The 22,200-nt window shown below is 37.9% G+C and overlaps 1 protein-coding gene across 7 annotated transcripts in view; it reads right to left on the bottom strand.

Moving 5' to 3' along the window:
• The window catches only part of PTPRU (protein tyrosine phosphatase receptor type U), a 51,967-nt gene that overhangs the window by 10,675 nt on the left and 19,092 nt on the right, over positions 1 to 22,200 (bottom strand). Inside the window, exons 4-22 of one of the 7 annotated variants that reach the window (XM_053454598.1) lie at positions 21,453 to 21,534; positions 19,880 to 19,995; positions 17,487 to 17,661; positions 16,805 to 17,098; positions 16,284 to 16,577; positions 16,059 to 16,168; positions 15,414 to 15,615; positions 14,429 to 14,531; positions 14,017 to 14,311; positions 13,583 to 13,619; positions 13,177 to 13,315; positions 12,834 to 12,863; positions 12,464 to 12,615; positions 11,615 to 11,805; positions 10,401 to 10,470; positions 10,211 to 10,287; positions 5,562 to 5,579; positions 4,495 to 4,531; positions 4,036 to 4,133 (exon numbers count right to left, since the gene is read on the bottom strand). In XM_053454598.1, the coding sequence (XP_053310573.1) occupies positions 4,036 to 4,133; positions 4,495 to 4,531; positions 5,562 to 5,579; positions 10,211 to 10,287; positions 10,401 to 10,470; positions 11,615 to 11,805; positions 12,464 to 12,615; positions 12,834 to 12,863; positions 13,177 to 13,315; positions 13,583 to 13,619; positions 14,017 to 14,311; positions 14,429 to 14,531; positions 15,414 to 15,615; positions 16,059 to 16,168; positions 16,284 to 16,577; positions 16,805 to 17,098; positions 17,487 to 17,661; positions 19,880 to 19,995; positions 21,453 to 21,534 (2,520 nt within the window). The remainder of the gene's footprint in view (positions 1 to 4,035; positions 4,134 to 4,494; positions 4,532 to 5,561; positions 5,580 to 10,210; positions 10,288 to 10,400; positions 10,471 to 11,614; positions 11,806 to 12,463; positions 12,616 to 12,833; positions 12,864 to 13,176; positions 13,316 to 13,582; positions 13,620 to 14,016; positions 14,312 to 14,428; positions 14,532 to 15,413; positions 15,616 to 16,058; positions 16,169 to 16,283; positions 16,578 to 16,804; positions 17,099 to 17,486; positions 17,662 to 19,879; positions 19,996 to 21,452; positions 21,535 to 22,200) is intronic. The other 6 variants (XM_053454600.1, XM_053454599.1, XM_053454602.1 and 3 more) reach the window with 6 other exon arrangements.

Genomic DNA, 22,200 nt, shown 5'->3' on the forward strand with positions numbered 1-22,200 from the left:
TTTACCCACAAACTCCTTGATAAACCCAGTGAGTTCCCCATTACAAAGTATATTTATTAAACTGTACTCAATTTGTTAATTACATCTTTTTTAATTAACTGTAAGGATGTTACATGCAACAATGGATGGTATAATTTTATAGGAAACAAATTTTCACAGCCTTCTTTGGTCATATTTACAAAAGACCCTAAACTAGTGGAGGGCACTGTATATAAATATATAAAAAATATTTTGAACAATACTGATCTTAATTTAGAGTTCACCATGAATTATGACCATTAGTGTATCTCATTCTTAGATTTGATGTATCTAGCACTGTGTGTAATAGAGTATGTACAGCAGGTTACTGGAAACCCTTTGCAGGAAACACATTATTCCAGTTGCCCCCGAGACATGTATTAAATAATATACCATTAGAAAATTTATATAGCTTAAGAGAAATTACTTCTCTATGTTGGATTTTGAACAGCAAGCACAGTCAATTTTCCACAGGGGGGGTATCCACTAAAAGTGATTAATAGAGCCCATTGTAGGGCCAAATATAGAGGCGATACTTTTTCAGATAATAGTGGTAAAACAATAAAAATGGTGATGTATACCCAGAGCAATAAATTCATACCTGAAGTACAATGTGTACTTCACACACCAAAAATGACCATCACAAATTTTGTCAAAGGCCGGTGGTATAATTAGTGCATGGAAATATATAAAATACAAGCATTAAAAATACCGTAGCGTGTCTAGTTTTCAAAAGTATATAGTTTGATGAGGGTAAACAGAATTGGCCGGCTTCAAAAGATGTCCCAAATTGGACATGGGGGTAGGCTGAAGAGATGTCAAAATTTATAGTTAAAAAACTGAATTGAACTTGTCCCAAGTTTGGCCTTTTGCCCCCAAAACCCTACAAACCCATTCATGGGTGGTATCACTGTACTCAGGATATGTTGCTGAACACATAATGGTGTATTATTTGGAAGTGACATATACTAGAAGCCATGTGGCATCTATACCTGAAGCACAATTTGTGTAAAACAACAAAAAACATTGCTACCACAAACTTTGACAAAGGCTAGTGGTAAAATTAGTGCATGGAAAGTGTTACAATACCAGCATTTGAAATACCCTGGGGTTTTCAAAACATACGATTTGATGGGGGTAAGTTGAATTGGCCATCTTCAAAGACATGGTGGCAGGATTACAAGGTTTGAAAAAAAATATTTTGAAATAGAAAAATGCTACTTGTACTTATTGACCTATAACTTGCAAAAAAGCAAAGAAACATAAAAACAGTGGATATTTCTAAACTCAGGACAAATAGAATCTATTTAGCAGTTTTTCCATTAGCTTTTGTTTATGAGTAAAATATTTTTCAAATAAAAGTCAGAAAAATATTATTATTTGTTTTTTTTTATAGTTATATGATATGATAAAAATAACATTATATAACTTGTGTGGGTACACTTAATGAGAGAGGAGAAAATTACAGCTAAACGAGCGCTGCAAAAATGTCACGAAGGGCATAAAAAGAAAAAAAAACAGCTTGGTCCCTAAGGGATTAAATTAGGGTTAAGGGCTCCAACAGGCATCAATGGAGAGTGAGAATTAAACGGTTATGTTGAATAAATTAAAGAATCTGCATCATCACTATATATTGAATAATTCTATTAGGGTTATCTGAGTATATCTTGATCATTATGAATTCAGTGATTTAGAATTTTTATTGTATTTAATTGGGTTTAGCATAGTTTACATAAAAATAATCTTGTTTTATAGTAACTAAATTACGATTATGAATTTTGATATTTATGAATTGGAGTGTATTTTTATTATGATTATGTATTGGATTTCAGTTGTTGCCTCTTTATATTGATATTAATTATGTTAGGATTATCAAGGGTTAATGATATGTTCATTAGTGTGTTAATAGCACATATGCGAAAGAGCTGGATGTCTGCCCCTTCTCAGGTGAATCGGTCAATATTAAATAGGGGTGTGCTTTCTTATTTCGTTTGTCTATGAGTAAGACTCTGAAGGAAAAATGCATGAGTAATATTTTTTTTTACGATATTAGAATAAAGTTTGAATCTTACTTTGGACAACGCTGGTATCATTTTGGAATTCATTATTCAACTACAATGTGTGCAAGTATCACCTCACACATTTACAAATGCTCACATGCATCAGAAAGTAACAGGTTTTTTTTTTAAAAAAAGAGATAAAAATCACTAATTTACCATATGTAATTAGGAATAATAATGAGGTATGTGACAGTGACTTGTTAACTATCAGTATTAACTAGAACACCACTTTTTTTAGTAAATACACAGAAAGCAGACTTCAAGCAGATCAGACTGTTTAAGTAACTGCTGCTAAAACTACCTGTTGGGTAACCTTATTATTTTCCAGTGGTATTTATACATACAGTGCTCTTAATGTGGTGTATGTATGGGGCAGTTATATTATACCACAGCAGTTCCTATTTGCTCTGCCATGGCTATTCGTTGGAAGCCCCATGGAGCACAAAACCCAAACACATGATGCTGGGATACCTTTGATACCATATTGATTCTTGGCTAAAGTAGATTATGCAGAATAAAACATATTTCATTCAAAAGAAATACTGCTCGTTGCTCAATTGAAATATACAGTGAATATAAAAACGTATGAATCCTCTCTGCATCTTATAATATCAGTTGCTCTGTTTCAGGCCAAAGACTGTGCACAATCTCACAGAATCACCTGCACTGACTAATAGCCAAGCTAACAGCAGTAAGACTTGAATCCAAGCAACATATGGTAACAGCAAGTCCTGTGAAATCATAAAGCATGAACAGATGTGATGTTACAGAAGAATTCAGTAGGTGAAAAACAAGCAAAAGTACAGATTCGAAAAAAAGACCTTTTAAAACCAAGCTGTCAATCTTTCTGCTATGGTAAAAGGAAGAAGCAATCACTCTGAGAAGAAATGCTACTTCGCTGATGTAAATGAACCCTTATACATCTGAATGTGGCAGGACATTTATTGGAAGTTTCTTCCCAGGGATTTTATTGGCTGCTCAGCTAATGATTCTTTTCTAAGCTGAATTGATTTCCCAGGGTCAAAGGCATTCTTGTCATTTGTAGTTTGATCTTTTGTCAGCAATCTCTCCAAGATTGGAAGGTGGTTGCATTTGGAGACATTAAAAATAATTCTGTTGGCAAGGTAAATAGAGGTCACTATGACAGCAGTACTAAACCATCCTACTAAAGAACCCTTTCTGGGGTTCAGATCAGATTTATAAAATGTACGAGTTGATGGTGACAGATTTAATTGGGCCAACGCCGAAAATTTGTACAATCATATAAGCTTTCTGGACTTCAGAAGTCTGATTCCTCGAGGGACGTTTGAGGTGTGACAACACCTATTCTATGTTTGCTCAATTCGAAGTGTTACCTTTGACTAAAGGCTTATCTTGGACCAATACAGCTATATTAATTTCACTGAAACTTTCCCTATAACCTCTCATATAATCTATACAAAACTATAATTCCAACAATTTCACTACATCATACCAACATTTTAAACGCCACTTTCCTTGTAAGTGGTGAAGTTGGAAGCATGGCTAAGAGCAGGGCTTTAATTAGGGTTTTTTTGTGAAATTGTAACCTACTGATATCTATTTATGTGAATGAATAAGACATTTAGAAGAAAAAACATTTTATTTGTTCATTTATAAACATTATATTTACTGTTTCTATGCACATTACTGTAAAATTCTGAGAATTAGAACACTGGCATACATTTATACCCACTAAACATAGCGACCTCCTAGAAAAGATTGACATTGAGAAGAAAAAAGGTATGGCATTTGAGGCCCAAATGTGACTGTTCCTCTTAAAGAGAAACACATGGGAGGTAAGCCATATCACACTTTTCAATTGTTCACCATCTATTAATATTACCTCTTCCTATAACGCCATCCAATTCTCCATAAAACATCTCCCCTTTACACATTCTATCTCTATCAAAGGTACTTCTTACATTTTACAACTTACCCTTCCAACCTCCACCAGCTTGGTGATCATTACTATACTGGAGCAATGTTCCTGCCAAACCATCCTCCAGAAATCATAGATCATGTCTTGTTTTGGACCTGAAGTGGGGGGAAATGGCATGTCAATTAATCACACAAGACCCACAGCCAATGTATAAAAGCAGAGCTGCAAAACATTATTTCTTTGGAGATTAGTTGTGATGAATTAATAAAGCTATGATATGTATTGCACCAATTTTCGTGTATGTGATGTTCCACTCCCTTACAAGATATTTGCAGTATATGTCCAATGAAGCTAGCACATTATGTACAGATCATTTAGTTACCCATACATTATCCTCAGATTAACAATTTTAAATATTAACAGCTTACTACAAATAAATTACTGTTGACTTGAACTGCACTATTACAGCATCCCACATCTGATCTATTAACTTATGTTTTTGGTTTTTCTACTCACCTTGAGTAGCGATAAAATGGTTGGACCTGTGGTAGCCCTGAGAAAAGAGAACAAGAAAAAACATATAAAAGTGTCCTATCTGTCTGAGTGCCATATAACTCAAAGCATGCTATGAAATATGATGATCCCACAGAGCAAGAGAGGAGAGGAATTAAGAGGAAAGGAGAAGAGGGCACATACTTTTCAGTTCAATATCTGATAGGAGGGGTAGGTGATAAGAAGGATGTTAAAAGTAATATTAAAGCAAGACAAACTTCAAAAATTATTTTATTAAGATTTTATCTGGGGTGTTAAATGTGTGGGATGGTTTGGTGTATATAGTATAAGCCACTACATTACTTTAAGTATAAACCTTACATGAAATAATGCACTTAACTCTGACTATCCAAGCAGGCCTCATTTCTGAGATTGCAGGTAAAAATAGCTTTATGAGCCAAAACATTATTATTTGTTTTGGTTTGCTCTATTAAAGGATTTAGGGGAAAGGTAAAAAGGATTAGGGGTAAAACAAGAATGAAGAAAAAGGGAGAAGAACAAATGTAGTGAGTACTGAAGAGAGATAAAAGAAGAAGAAAAATGGCTACTAGGGAACATGATATGTATGAGGGAGGATTTTAGAGGAGTAATCTTTGAAATATATTGTCAGGGAGAAGTGTAGATTGTATGGACAAAGTGAGATAAGAGGGAATAAAGACGGAGATTTAATGTAGGGCTGATATTATATTGAGAGCGGTAGATGGGGAAATAAAACCTGGGGAATGGTTATACGAAAATGAAGAGCAAGTACAAGTAATACTAATAATGAATAGGCAATATAATTAAGTGGAAAAAGAGAAATAGTTAAAGGAACATATGAATGGACTGAATGTTGCAATGCTAATGAAGTAGTGGGATTACCAATGACAATAGCTTCGGCCTTTTACACTGCTGTACTGCTGAAAGTTCCTGTGGATAGAGGATGCTGATTGGCTTATGCCATAGATCTGATATTCTAGGTTTACTCCCAGGGCAACAAGGCACCTGGATGTGGGAAAGGTAGGGTAGAGGATCACAAGCTTGATACTCACTTCTCTGTTTATCCGGATCTACAGGTGATCCCACAGACAGTAAAACAAAAGTGAGAGGGAAAAGACAGGAACGTGGATAGAGACAAGGACCAAGGGGGTCAGAGTGAGACATAAGGGGCAGGAAGGAAAGAGTGAACATGTAGGAAGAATATGAGAAAAAAGTAGGAAAGGAGAATGGAATTGGGAAAAACAGAAAACAAGTATAAGGGTGGGGTGCAAAAAAGGCAATGAGAGAAAAACAGGGAAGAAGCAGAGAAAAGAAAAGATGCATTAGCAGAAATAAAAGGAGCAGAATAACAGCAGAAGTATAAAGAAATTGTCAGCCCCTACAAAACATTAGCAATCTAGAAAGCAATTAACACATGGTACACATTTTGTCACATCACCAAGTGTGACCATAATATACCTCTCAAAGCCTGTAACGTGAGAGAAGCTGCCTCTATGCTAAGCCACCAAACTCATAATGATTTCTCTCCTTAAGAATCTGAATTGTCTCTAACCTGCTAGACAGGATGACGTGCAGTGGCATATCCAGGCCTATTTAGCAATCAGACGCCCTGCGGATCAATGGGCCAGTTAAAAGGGAGGTCACTGACCTCTCAAAGGGAGCCAGTTACACAGTCCCACCATAGTTCATTTCTTGCGCTATGTGTCCTTAAAAGGTGGGTGCTCTGGGATATGACATCATATCCCAGCACTCAGAAGAAGGATGGCGGCCCAGAGGGTGTGGCTGGTGGCGTTGCCCCAGGTTAGGCCCAGGGCAGCACCAAAAATAAATACAGCACTGCTCATGTAAAAAAAAAAAAAAAAAAACATAACCCTTTCTTCCAGAATTGGATCCAGAATTGGATACATTGACACAAACGTGTTCCTACACCTTGTGCAGGAAAACTTTCAAAAAACTATCTGCAGTTCCTAAGGTATCCACAATTTACATTTGCCAACATATGTTGGCATGAAAAAAAAACAAACCTTTGTTAATGGGTAAATGATAGGTCTCCAAGCATTTCAAGCCAGCCATTATGTGAAATTCCAATTGTATTTAAGTACCTCTGGCTTACAGTAGCTTACATTTTAAGGCCTGTACGCATAACATCTGTGCACCAATCATAAAATTCCAAAGTATCAAATACAAATGACTTTCAATTACATATTCTAGCATATGTGGTAATAAAGTCTGTTGTGCTTTATTTTAATTGACAAAACAATGGCTATAAAGCAAAACAAAAAGAGGAATGGTAGAAAGTCACTGTGGTCTGATGTAAAAAGTTCTCATCAGTGATACAGCAAATAGTTAAACAACACCATGTATATTTAATGTTACAGCGTTTTGGAAATTATGATTTTATAAAAAAAAATCTGTAGGGCTTAATCAAATGTACAATGTATAGGCTAGTGGTGTTTGCAAGGGAAGGGCAAAGATAATGTCACTTCAAGGTCAATGAACTTGGAGGCAGAATAATAGCACTAGCAGAAAATGTTACTATGGGCAAGATAATAATAGTATTGCTGTTGCCAGTATTGAAGAAAATCAATATGGTGGGGGGTGAAAATTAGAAAAAAGTGATATGGGAGTTGAAATAATAATGAAAATAAGATAATATTTATACGGGATGGTGGCTAAATTAATATGTTAGCAACTGCATGATAATAATGCAGGGTGGTACAAAGAATGATCAATATTAGGGGTATAGGGAGGTTAATGATATCGAGAAGGAGCAATGCTGTGTTGGACTAGAATTAATTGAGTACCAAAAGTTAATAGATAAAAATGTCAGTCAATTGGAAAATGTATGTGAGACAGGGAATAGACTTTTGTGGTGTGAATGCAATGTCTTAGGTTTTCAAGAGAAATACTAGAGGGGATCAGACATGGAAAGATATTATAAATCGAGATTAATCCATTAAACATAAAACATGGTTCTCCCACAATGCACTTCCGGTCATAGCTGACATACTACACCATGACCTCATTGTGTATATAGCCATTTTAACTGGATAAACAACCTGCCCAGGTTTTATTATATAAGGCTTTTTTTTTTTTTTGCATTAAATTAGACAGATCTTTCAGGCTATTGAATTGACATAGCCTGGGGCTAAGGTGTTAAGTCTGAACAGATTCAGCACAGAGCCTAGCTTCCAAACTAATGCTAATAATACTTTTGGGCCCCAAAAATATGCATCTGCCGCCAGATACTTTCTATTTCCATTTGGACTGGTATAAGACGAAAGTGAAAATATTTGAAACAATTTCTAGGGAAACTATATAAACACAACTTGTCCATGTCTACTTAATTGTGCCCTTAGCCATAAGGTCAGGGAGAAGCACTTTGTTCTAGATGTTTGGTAGTCTCTTTTATATTGGAAGCATTAGGATGAAAACAGCTGCATCCTTTGAAGCAGGGAATACAAGTTGCAAAGGGAGATGGTAGGGGAATACTGTCAGAAGAAAGTTGTCAAAGAAAGGCTAATGCTTTTTAAAATAATGCCCTGTTAAGGGTTCTGGATATAACAGATATGGATTTATAATTCTCAAGAGACCACATTATGAGGTCTCATAATGGCACCACTGTCTGATAAATAAAGGCTCAATACCAGACAAAATGTACAAAGCATTTTGTTCTTATTTCTTTAGCTGTTTTATTCTTTTTTTTGTTTAGCTTTTTATTCTGGTTTATAGTGGTGTAGCTATAATGTAAGTTACCGTCTATTTAATTCTCCCTTTGTCAGTTAATGCAACCTATGAGGATCCCGCTCTTTACTTTCTTATAACCCTTGGATCAGCTTTAGAATATGTTTATTAAAAATATACACCGTGTTTTCAGTCAGAAGAAGATTTTTCCACGATATTCCAAAAAGGTACCGTCTTCCTAAATGTCTTCAATTAAATGTATTTATCGGATACATGGATGTGATTAATGAACTGATTTAATGATGAGGTAGGCAATCTCTGATAAGGCATAGAATTCATTACTATTTCCCATAAGCATCTTAGTTGAATATGACTTATGATTTGACATAACCTTTTCCAGCAAAGCCTTGTCCTACAGCCAACAGAAAGAAAATTGTAAACACACTGAGTAACGGCTAATGAAGTGGTTGAACGAACAAGAAAACAGGTCTCATTTCACCAATTCTCTAGTAGTTAAAATCAATGAAATAATTAAAACCGTGACCACTTGTGCCGTTTTTCAACGTTCCAAGGTTGGTCTTTTCAAACCTCAGTATTTGGTGGTTTGTAATATTCCTATTCACATTTCTTATCATCATCATCATGAGTGTCATATAACAAAGTGAACAGGGCTGGTGATCCTTTTACAACAATCTTCCTTCAAAAATCCACTTGATACCCATTTAGGCATATTCCTTCATCTCTGCTTAAAAGGTTATAGCACTGTAAATGAATTGCCCACTCATGTGTATCATTGACTCTTTTTATGGGTTGCCTATTTCAGCTCCTCTATATTATTCAAATAACGTAATATATCTGCAGGTTTAATTTCATTGCCTTTTATCACCAGTGTTTTCACACATTGGTGATGTAGGTGACGAACATAATTAAACCAACATACCTAATCTCCACCTTATTGTTTAACAGCTAATTCCCATCATCAATAAACACAGTTTGCACAAAATGCCCTTTTATATTAAACCATCATCAAACATAAATATCCTTCCTATACCCCCCAAATAAAAAAACTTTCTAGCTTCTTAAATGAAATGTAGAATGCTGTCAAAAACTGGAACAATTTAAGGTGCAAAGTCATAAAAGAGCAATAGTCCACTTTTACCACTTAAACATCACAATTGCTTTTCATGCTTAGTCCAAACCATTTCTACATTTTATCTGCTAATTGTTGGTGTTTAGTGGGGAAATTCTGCATTTATCTTTGTTATCTGTTATCTGATGAGATGTTGCATGTACATGGACATGCTTGCCAAGTGCCAGCGCGCATTAAGCAGCCCTAGGGATCAAATATATTTTAAATAATTGTGCAAGAATATCCCAAGTTATATACTTTATAATGCATTGCAGATAAATCATAAATGTGTGATTATTATATAGATTCTATTAACCAGTAGCTAGTTGCTATGTTCATTATGAACACTGATAATCATTAGGACACACAAACCAATGCAATATGCTTATTAACTGAACAAGGGTCCAGCATACGGTAGAGCATGTTAATTATCAGTGTACTCATGATCATTATACAATGTAGAATGTCGGTGCTAAGATGGTGATGTACAATACGTCCTTTACAGTATTATAACATATCATGTTATTTTATTAATGTACAAATATTTATCAAGTTTCTGGCATCCCTACACCGGTGTCTACCAGGGTGAGCTGGAGCTTTGTGTGATTGCTCCTCCATACTTCAATCCCCCACATTCTGTTACTGACAGCACCGAGATATGATGTCTTATCCTGGTGCATTTAGTAACAGAGGGCAACGGCGACGAGAGGATAGAAGATGAAGACAGAAATATCTGCTCCCTCTGCCAACCACATAGAAGGCTACTGCAGAGATGGAAGAAAGATGTCAACTGAAACTTGGGGACTCCTGCTCCCACTATAGCTCCTCAACTGTATTCAGGTACATTAATTCACAATGTAGATAATCTGTAAACACCTAAATACTCACATCTATGTAATTGGCATTGATCTCTTCTGAGCTGCACTCTGCCTGTAGAGGATGAAGCCTGACACGGTGCCGTTCATCTGAAATGAAGAAAACTTGAGAAAGTAATGCTTAGCAGCACTCAGATCTGGAGCATTTATACATGTTCAAGGTATTTGCACTAAAATATTTGGCCCCACCCCTGGTCACTTACAGTTTGGTGGCGCTTCCTGTCTTCCCTTCCCTTTATCCTTCTTCTTGGACACATCCCAGTCAAAGAAACTCTGAAAGGAACGCATTTGAAGGAAAAGAAAGACACAATATTAATAGTGTGGTTTCATTGTAGGGTAAAAAAAAACACTTTCTTGTAATTCTTCTTAAAATAACTATTTGCTTAATACCAGTAATCATGGGGTTTCTGCTTTATATATATATATATATATATATATATATATATATATATATATATATATATATATATATATATATATAACGATACAACTGCTTAGGGCCCACAATGGCCTTAACGGGCCCTTAGAGCATAATGGGGGGAACCTATCCACACAGATTCACACTTCAAGTTTATGCATTTAAATTTGTTGTGTAATATTTGTGCAGGACTCCCCAGAACCTGAGGCTGCCCCTGCTGGCTAACAGATGTAGAAAAGTATGAAAATGACAAATGTCCTCAAATTTAATCTGCCTATGCCTTGAACGTATGCATCGTATGTACTTCATAATCATATGGGTATTGTGATATACATATCTTTGTAGGATTACAAATCTGTGATACTCCAGGCATTGTACTTTAATTTAGGACAAATTCTCCCCATATATATAATTACTTGGAAGCAAAGTAATGCATAAGTGGCTACTTATGTTCAAGGAACATCCTAAATATAAAACAACAGCTTATTTCATACATCAAAACCATCTGTGTTTCCCATGCCTGTTCTAGGTTATGAGAAAAATGCAAAAATGGAAATGAAGAAGATGTTGTATTGAAAGCAATGAAATTGATACTTCCGCTTGTGCTTCTCTTGTCTGCGCACTTCGCGCAAACGTCCACTGGCAGGCCCCCGCTAGACACCAGGGAGTCTGGGGGTGCATTGGTAAGTCTAGGGGGTGGCATATCTAGCAGAGTGGCATTTCAGGGGGGCAGAGTGGCATTTCTAGGAGGCATAAAGCATATATGGGGCAGAGTGGCATAGCTGGGGGGCAGACTGGCATTTCTAGGGGCATAAAGCATATCTGGGGGGACAGAGTGGCATATCTGGGGGGCAGAGGGGAATATCTATAAGTAAGGTGCATTTTGAATTAAGGGGGACCTTAAAATGGCTATTGGTTTTCCAAATTTCTTTTTATATATAATCTATGCTGACTATGCGGCATAATAGAAAAAAGAAAAGTATGGAGTGTACAGCCTACCTCATACTCCTGCCTGAAGCCATAGCCTTCAGCCACCTTCATCTGATTTATATGTTGAAGAAGATCCGCCACTCGTACTGCTGGGTGTAACTGACCAGTGTGGTAAGGAGACCCCTTTCTCCCCCCTCCATGCCGCGGAGATCCTCCCAGGAGACTACTGGCCTCTGTTACAGATCCACATCGGGTCTCACCTGAATAGACAAAAAAGTAGAGTATATTAGTGTGTATGAGTTTGCCAGGATATGTTAGTGTATGTCTGTTTGTGTCTGTGTGTAGTTATGTTTATGTGTGTGTATATGTTATAGTGTGTAGGGGTATGTTTCAGTGTGTAGGGGTATGTTACTGTAGTGAGTGTATCTTAGTGTCTTGGTGTGTGTCCAGTTGAGTTAGCTACTATGTGCTAATGTCCCTGGTTGTGTCTGTGTGTCTGGGTATGTTAGTGTATGTATGCTTATGTGTGTGAGTGTATATGTGGGTATGCTAGTGTGTGTCTGGGTATGTTAGTGTGTGAGTTAGGCTGTGTTAGTGTGAGTGTCTGAGTGGGTATGTTAGTGCAAGTCTCTAGCTGGGTGTATTAGTTTGAGTTTCTGTGTGCTCAAATCTGCATAATGATAAGAATGCAGCCTTCTTTTGTAAGTGTTGTGAGTGAAGCAATAAAAAACAAATGTATTCATATGTGCTCAAAGCCTATTCTACAAACTTTGACCAGCTCATTTTCCAGTTTTGGTGAATGAAACTCTAATAGTTGGCACATTACTCCCCTTTTCCGGTTATTCACTTTTGGAGACTAAAACTCTAAGATCCTGGATATTATCTGATGTCATTTTGAATAAGAAGAACTAATCTCACCTCGACTACTATAATTGTGCAGGAAGGCCAGGGCTGCCTCCTCCTGAAGCAGGGTGGGTTGATCTGAAGTCTTTGCATGTTCCCGAGGTCCTACAACACTGGACTTCTCGTGACGAGCTGGCAGTGCTGACTTAGTCAGACTCACTGGTTTCCTGTGAAAGAGATAGGGGGGAATTTACAGGGAGGGTGGAACTTGTTTTACTCTAAAATTAGTGTGTCATGGCTCTTTCCTTCTTATGCTATTATTTAACTTTGCCTTCAGACATTTCGGGTCCATCTGCCTTTTATGTCTCAAACACCTTGGAGAGGTGGGACAAGCCATAAGTTCTACCCCTGAGAATATGTGGATGTGTGAAGCTTGTGTACTTACGGATAGTAAGCATAAGAGAACTGTGTTCTTCTGAAAGCAAGAGAGAAGAGTAGGAAAGCATAAGAACTGCAGAACATCACATTCTGACAAGAGACGTGCAGAACATCACTCCCGTATAAGAGGTTCAAACAGGATTGCACCCTGACAAGCACAAACAGCCACACCAGCACTGCACCATAACATGGCATGCAGATGTATAAAGAGAAATTTACCATATCACTCAGGATCTATTAAGCATAACAATCCAACAGCCAGAGATATTGTACTGCACTCTGCCTCAAGTAGTACAGACTGATTCCTGTTAGATAGCCAATCAGTGTCGTTGTTCAGGTTTTCCACCTACCCTTTACGGACAATGAGAATGACTGCCCCAAGCAAAATGATGAACACCACCAGGCCACCAGCACAAATTCCCAGCATCAGACCCATTTCTTCAGAGCGCTGTGGAGCCACAGAAGATCGGATGCTGTCCTTACAGGGTGCTATGTGGAGGAAAGATGCATTAGAGCCTACAGCAGAGAGCTAGTTCTCCTTACAGGATACTGTGAAGAGGACAGATATGTTAGAGAGTTCGGCAGTGAAGAAAAATGGATACTAAATGGATAGAGGACAATACAAGGCAAAATGAAACCTCAAAATGACGAAGGACATCATAGAGAGATGGTTTAAGCAGGCATAACTGGAAGATATGAAGGAGAGAATAAGTACAGTGAGAAAATAACACAACCAATTATAGTTTGCATATTTACCTTTTCTTGCAATTCTAACACAATTAAGACGGGTTTCCTATAAAAAAGACAAACATATGAGAAACTATGGGCTCCCACAAGACTGTAAATTGTTGTTCTTTAATGCAAGAACACCATAATCTGAACTGAGTGTGTCACTACTGTGTCACTACTGGCCATGTGGCTTGATTCATATATGGAATATGCTAAAACCCAAACAAATGTAAGTGAATCATTGCTCTGAAATTAAAATGCAACCACTACATGTATGTGTTGTATACTCATACAACTCATAATAAATCTAGGAAAACATAATTAGTATATTAATAACATTTACAGGACTGTCATAACGTTGGTGTTTGAGTGTATACTTAACTACTCCTTTAAGTGTTGCTAAGTATTATTTCTCAAATACATAAACTGTTGTATCTGCATTCTATCTGCCCATCTCTCACTTTACAGCTCGTCCTGCTCACCCCCCGGTGGTGGCTGGCAGCCTGCAGGTAGATGAGGTAGCCACGGCGAGGATCCAGTGGCCGATTCCAGTAGCCTCCATAGCTGCGGTTGTCCCCAACAATAAAAGGTGTGTCATGAGACAGATCACTTGGTGGCAGTTCACCCCCCACATAGTGAGTGGCGCCCTCTGTCTCAGCCTCTTCAAAGCCAACAGCACCAGGGAAACAGCCAGGGGCTCCCAACTCACGGCGGGTCCGACGGGCAGTCTCCCCCTCCACCAAAACCTGATAAAAGCTAAGATACGATATATATGTATTACAAATTTAAACAAGAATGATAAAAGAATGTTTAAGTTGGGTAAGACAGAGGAACATAAGATCACCAAGCTGATCATCATAGCAGGATACTAACCTGACAGGGGATCCCCTGCCCTGTGCAGGTCTCAAAAGTACCGTGATGGTATGATCAGTCTCAGCAATTGGGGGAGGTAAGTCACTATAATCGAATGCAGGAGCTAAAACAGAAATAGACAGATCTCACTGAGTAAGCCTCCTTAATTTTACAAAATAGGATCAAAACAGGTTTCATGTTTTTTTATATACTTTTTCAAGGCAAATCAGGTTTTAATGCATCTGTATGAGGATTAAGATGTAAAAAAACAGTGGGTTGAGGGGCATGCTATTTTGCTTAGTATTTCACAGGAGGCAGACTGCAAAAGCAAGTTAGCAGGTTCACACAGTTTATACACATACATCACAAAGAATCCTTAAATTCACACAAGCAGTTTTTTTTAATGACAGTCACCTATCACCAGTCTGCTAAAACTGTCAGTAAGACACTAAGCAACGGTCATCCAAAATCTAGCTTCCCCAAGGATAGTCAATTCACATTATCTTGAAAGCCAAATGTCCCCTTAGGTGCTGATTAAGCTAATGTGGCAGCATTTATGCACATCCTAATAGCTTAAAAAGCACTTGAAGGGAAAAATTAAAAGAGTTAAACAGAGAACCCCTGCCTGAATAAAAACCCCTCAAGGAAAATTACCAGCCCTCAGCAACAACATTCCACTTCCAACACACTCCCAGTAACAATAAAACTAGTTAAAGCATTCAAATGCATGCTGGCTTACTGAGTTTCAAATAAGTGCATTCCTAAACAGTAGGAGAGGAAAGAAGAAGGTGCACTAATAGTATAAGAGGGAACCTGTCCTAGATCTTTAGATTGGGGTAGCTGATTTGGTGCCCTACCCAAGCTCATTCCGCTTCAGCTAAGTAACTAATAAAATGTATTGTTGTAGGCTGGTGGTTGAGCAATGTGCCATGTGTGTTAACCACTTCTTATAAGCAGGTGGGGATTCTCATTGGGTTGCGGGCAGGATGTGATGAGTGATAGTTACCTGAGATATTTGTGGTAAGCTCAGTAACAGCGCTTTGCCCATAGCCCTTGCTGTTCTTCGCTCTCACACTCAACAAGTAAGTGGTGCCTGGATGCAGGTTTGTGAACAGGTGGGATGTTTCATTGGGAAGCTTGCAGATGGTACCACGTGGACCAGGGACACTCACCCCAGGGTCGGAGGATTCAATAATCTGATAGTTGATCTGTGGAAAAGGGAAATAGACTAAAAGTGTTTTCTTTATGCATTCATATTAGTAGTCATGAAATTAAAATCTCAGAAGATGGATACTGGAGTGCTCCATTATAATCAGCTCAGCCCTGTATGATACATTTTTTGTAAGTGTCCCAGTCTTCTGTATAGGCTGGCCACTTTACTAGGTACACCTGTTCAATTGCTTTTAACACAAATAGCTAATCAGCCAATCACATGGCAGCAACTCAATGCATTTAGACACGTAGACGTGGTAAAGACAACTTGCTGAAGTTCAAACCGAGCATCAGAATGGGGAGAAAAGGGGATTTTAGTGACTTTGAACATGGCATGGTTGTTTATATACACATATATATATATATATATATATATATATATATATATATATATATATATATATATAGTTGTTTAGTGGATAATGTATACATTCTTTACCTCATATTGTGTTAGTATTCCATTAGGCTCAGGAGGTTCATCCCATGCTAACAAGATAGTATCATCCAGGGGAGTGAGAGCCAAGGATTCAGAAGCAATTCCCCCTGGGACTGAAATAACAAGAGGTAAGAGGCAGTTCACTCTCTCATGAAAAAAGCTCATGTGTGTGTGATTCTAGAACCCGAGCTGCATGCGTTTGCCAACAAAGAAACTGGGTGTACTCACCATCCTCCTGAGTTTGGCAGATTACCTCCTTGCCCTCTTTTCTGCCTTCAGGATTGGTGATCACTAGGTGACAGTGGATAGCACGATGAGGGGGAAGGCCCCGGAGTGTGTAGTGACTGGTTACTCCTTCTGCTGTCACGCAGTCCTGCAAAGAACTTGAGTCATAGTAGTAGCACAGTGTCACTGAGAAGGTGTGACAGCGACTGATGTTGAAGCCCACTGGTTCCCAGTGAAGAGTCATCTGACGTGGTTGTTCTGCTGTGCAGGATAGCCCCTTAGGTGCACGCATGGGCTCTGCAAAGAAAAAAAGAGGACCTAAAGAACAGCTATAAAGTCATAATATACCACACTCAATTCTGATTGACAGTTATGGGATGTAATATTGCATCCATAATCATTCTAAATGTTTTCAGTGTCCTACAAAACCATCTCAGTCCTTAAATTTATGTTCTACTGCCTTCTTCATTGTGTATTATGTCCTAGAGCTTCTGTACTCTGCCTGTTGTCTTTTGTCCTCCTACCTGCACATTTGGTTCTGCTGACCAGAGCTGGACCAGGTTTTCCTGTGCCACCAACTCCAGGACGTGTGAGCAATACAGATATATGATACTGTGAGTCTGGATCTAAATGCCATAGCTTGTATGTGTGTGCAGTGACTGCATGCCGCTCCCGCCAGGAGCCCCCGGTCACACGGTATTCGATCTCTCTGCGCACAATTGGTCCATCTCCAGTAATAGAGCGTGTGTTCAGCTGCACAATTAGATAGGTAGGTCCAGCCCGCAGGAGCTGAGGTGGAGCTATTGGGGTTGGTGGCTCTGTGAAGAGAGGAATAATAGTTCAATATGGTGCAAGATGCACTATAATCCGTGTATGCACAGTGTTTGTGAAATATAGTTACAGCACACAGAATTGAATGGAATAGAGTTCTACTTAAAGCTTTCTAAAAAAGAGAAAATTACTGTTATAAATCTACAAATATACACAGTATTTCTTAAACAAAATATCAAAATATCTATAAATCTACTTTACTGAAGCCATGAGAACCAATCCATATTTTTCTCTTATCAGTGAATAAAGTGTCCAGTAACAAATAATGTGTTATATTATCATGTATAGAGACACTTGGACATGAAATGAGAGTGAATTCCAGACAGCTCAAAATGGTAGTGCAGTGTCTACCAAATGCTCTATACACCTTCTCACCTTTTACTACAAGCTCTGCAAAATTTGACACCCCTGCCCCATGAATAGAGTAGCTCACGCAGCGGTACAGGTCTTGATCCTCTTGTCCAGCCTCTAATAGCTGAAAGGTGGCCATAAGTCGCCAGTGACTGGTATGCTGAATAATCCCAGTTGAGGTGATGCCTCCGGTCTGCCTCTGAAAACCAAAAAATCACATCCGTATGTGTGTGTATGTATGTATGTATATATAATATGTATATTGTACAGTATATAGAGAATATACAGACAGTACTGTGCAAAGGTTTTAGGCAGGTGTGAAAACACGCTGTAAAGTAAGAATGCTTTCAAAAATAGAAATAGTTATTAATAGTTTATTTTTTTTATTTGACCCCTTAAGGACAGAGCTGTTTTTTGTACCTTTCATGACAATGGATGTTTTAACATTTCTGCGGTGCTCATGTTTAGCTGTACTTTTATTCCCTCTATTTAGTGTACCCACACAAGTTATATATTGTTTTCAAGACAAGAATATTTTTTCAGATACCATTATTTTGATCGTATCATCTAATTTACTATGAAAAATAGAAAATATGGTGACAAATTGGAAAAAAATATTTTTCTTACTTTTATTTGAACAATTACTCATCTACAAAAGCTAATAGAAAAAAGGGCACATTTTGGAGCCGCAAATTTCTGGGGGGAATTTTTACATATGGTCAGTCTGTGCCCATGGTTTATTTGGGACATCTTTGAACCCTGCCAATTCAATTTACCCCATCAAATCATACATTTTTGAAAACTAGACATGCCATAGGTATGTCAAATGCTAATATTTTAACTCTTTCCATGCCAGGATTTTTGTGAAGATATAGTGCTAGTTTTAGGACTTTCTCATAAAAATAACATACATTGTTTATATATATATATATATATATATATATATATATATGCTCTCATTCTTGTACCACTCTACTTCAGTGAACAAACTGCTTTCTGCTACAGCAGAGCACCTGCAGTCCAGAGCACCTTCCATAAAGACCACTTCTGTCCAGGCTTCTCCAGACAGTAGATGGGTGTAGGTTCACACTTATTTCTGCCAGTGCTGAGCTGATGGCACTGCTGGACATTGTGAAGGGAAGTAAGCATGATGTGTCTCTCATCTGCTGCAAGTTTCCTTGGCCCACCACTGCGTCTACGGTCCTCAACATTGCCCATTTCTTGGTGCTTCTTCAAAAGAGCTTGGACACAACCTTTGGAAATCCCCTTCTGCCTTAAAATTCCTGCACGGGAGAGACCTTGCTTATGCAGTATAACTATCCTGTGTCTTGTTGCTGTGCTCAGTTTCATGGTGTATGACTTTTGACATTAAAGCAACCTTGCCTCGTTAGTGAGTTTGGCTGTTCCTCACCCAGATTTATTCCTCCTACACAGCTGTTTCTGTTTCAGTTAATGATTGTGTTTCAACCTACATACTAAATTGATGATAATTAGCACCCGCTTGGTATAATTGTTTAGTCATACTCCTAACTATATGCCTACAAAATCTCTGACTTTGTACAAGTGTACCTAGAAGAATTGACGCTGTTTGGAAGGGAGCGTGGTCACATCAACTATTGATTTGATTACATTACTTCTGTTCACTAACTTTGTATTTTTTGTATAAAAAAAATAAACTGTTAACAGGTCTATTTTTGAAAGAATTCTCATTTTATAGCATGTTTTCAAATGCCTGCCTAAAACCTTTGCACAGTCATATATAATGAAAAAATATGTGTGAAAAAAAATGTGGTGAGAAACAAAGTCAGTGACAAGTCTTTGGAAACACTGAAGGAATTTGGTCAAATGCCTGCCACAGTCCAGTTATCCTGAAAAATATCTCCTCAAAAAAGCCTATTTCATATTATGCAGTAAAAGACTCTGTCAATATAATCTTTGACTCAGGTTGCTGTTGTGGAAACCTTACTTTGCCTTCCACTAATATTTTCATGCCTCCTACAAAAAAAAAAAAAAAACGTGTTGCCTGCAATGGAACACTCGAGGTAATTCTGCTGAGGTCTGTTGACATTGATATAATAACCCTGCCGCTCTTATCATCACCACAGCAAATAAAAAAAAGAGAGCAGGAAGGGGGGCCAAACTCCTCTAGGGAAGGGTTTAACTGCCCACAATGATTTAAAGTCACCGGCAAAAGAGTATATATATTTTCTTCTTTTACGTTTAGTATTGGGGATTATGTCCATAAACAATTCTGCTGGAAATTTTGTAAAAGGGTAGTCTTATCACTATAGCAGCTAAAAGAATAGTCCTGCTGATTGGACAATTTAGTTTCTATTAATCTTTCTGCAGAATGTTTCATTTAAACCCCAAATGTACGTGGGGGAGCAAAAGGCATGCCAGAAAGTGGTGGATGTTACCTGGAGTAGGAAGTTCTCCCCTTCAATGGTTCTGCCTGCTGCGGGACATTGGAAAGTGGCATTCTGCCCAGCGTTCACTTCAACCTCACCCAAGCGGGAGAAGTGTGGTGCCTGAGCTGTGAGTGAGGACAAATAAGAATCATTATAATTCTCAACCTTAGGGCACCCCGTTAACTCTTTTCACAATGTATAATGGGGAGACATCCAGCTGAAAAGTAACCAGTGTAATTCAGAATATATACCGTATTTGCTCGATTATAAGATGAGGTTTTTTCCAGAGCAAATGCTCTGAAAAATACCCCTTGTCTTATAATCAAGGTCGTCTTCTAATCAGACCTAAAAAAAATGTCTGCTGGGGCCATGCTGCTTACCGGGTTTTGGTCGCGAGCAGCGTCTCTGCTACAAGCAGCAGGATAACAGCAAACTAGTAGAGTCACATAACTCTACCTCCCCCCTCCTTCCTCTGGGGGTGGGGCCAGAGAATTTGCTCGCACAGCCGGGCCCCTGCAGAAGTCTGCGAGTGAGAGATCTGCAGTTCAGGTAAGGGGATGGGGGAGGGTTTTTGAGCAAGTATGTGTGATTAATGGAATGAATGAGTATTTAAATGTTTGTGAATGAATGTGTGTGTGATAGCATTGATGTGTAAGGGGGGTGGGGGTGGTAGCATGGCATAGGGAGGCTGTAATCACACTACTATCATCCCCAGGTTCCAGCATGTACTGGCTGCCTTGGCTTGATAGGAGTGTGATTGCTGTTAGCAGTTATATATATATATATATATATATATATATATCCAGAAATGAATTTTAACCCCCTATATGCCACTCAGCCCCATGATATGCCTTTTAACCCCCTATATGCCAGAGTGGCATATAGGGGTATAAGGCATATCATGGGGCACAGTGGCATATAGGAGGGTATAAGACATTTCTGGAGGTAGAGTGGCATATAGAGGGTTCAAAGGCACATCATGGGGCAGAATGGCAAAAAGGGGGGTATAAGGCATTTCTGGGGCAGAGTGGCAAGCCTGGGGGCAGATGTGCATAACTGGGGGGGGCAGGTTGGCAAATAAAAGGAAATAAAAAAATATATATTTTTCTCAACCATAGCTTTTATTAAATATGAAAAAAATAGTTTACATGAATTAATATTTACTAGTAAAACTTTTTTCCTATAGGGTAGTCTTATATTCAGGCTTTTTGTTTTTTTCCTAAATTAATATTTTGATTTTGGGGGGTTTTATAATCAGGGTCGTCTTATAATCGAGCAAATACGGTATTATAAGTGAGAATGACTTACGCAGTGTATGTATGCATATATGTTTATGTATATGCAATTACATAGAGCCAACAGGTGTAGTTTACAGTTTACATTACAGAGGTGGGAGGGGGTCCAGTAGGTAAATAGGACAGCTCCCTAATCTACTGATCTTACAATCACTTACAATTACTGAGTAGATTGAAAGCAAATTTGGGGGTTTTTCTTTGTTAACTAAAATATACTGTATATGTATACTTATATATATACTTGCAAAATACCTGCACTGATTCCTAGAACATTCAGGTGTACTCACAGCAGGGGTAACTGAAAAGTAGAATGTCATCCAGCCCAATAAATCCCTGAGGAGTCCCAGACACTTCAGCTTCAAACAGCACCTGTAACAGCCACATGTATTATATATATATATATATATATATATATATATATATATATATATATATATATATATATATATATATACTAGAATATACATCCAGGATATCAAGGATATAACTAAATAAATATACATTTACGGTAGAGCAGAAAGACAAAAGAAAGACAATGCAGTATTGATTGAACGTAGTACAACAACATGGCATTGTATATAGTAAAAGGTATGCAACACGGACACGAATATTGTTAGTGTAGCAGGTGCAGAATATCACAGACGAATGAACCTAAGATAGTAGCAACATGCTAGGTGGGATAAATTCTGAACATAATGCAATAAAATCCAGAAATATTCTAACAGAAGGGCTTGTAATTCGGTTTCCTCTGTTTCCTCCAAGGACACATCTCATACCAGAGAGTATAGATTTTGTGTAGCAGAAAAGTATTACAACACAGATTAAACCTTACCAATGGGTGCAATATTATGCAGAAGTGAAATAGTTCAATAATAAATTTGATTACGGGATATGCGTAGCAGAGAGGCAAATAATGAGTTGTTCTTAAGATGTAGTGCTTAAAATAGAAGAATTAAACCTGCTTTTCATTAGTTACAACATATTTTTTAATAATGTTTCAATTAGTTAGAACATAACGTATTTAAATCGAAAACT

This window comes from Spea bombifrons, chromosome 2, assembly GCF_027358695.1.
Source record: "Spea bombifrons isolate aSpeBom1 chromosome 2, aSpeBom1.2.pri, whole genome shotgun sequence".
Taxonomy (NCBI): Eukaryota; Metazoa; Chordata; class Amphibia; order Anura; family Pelobatidae; genus Spea; species Spea bombifrons.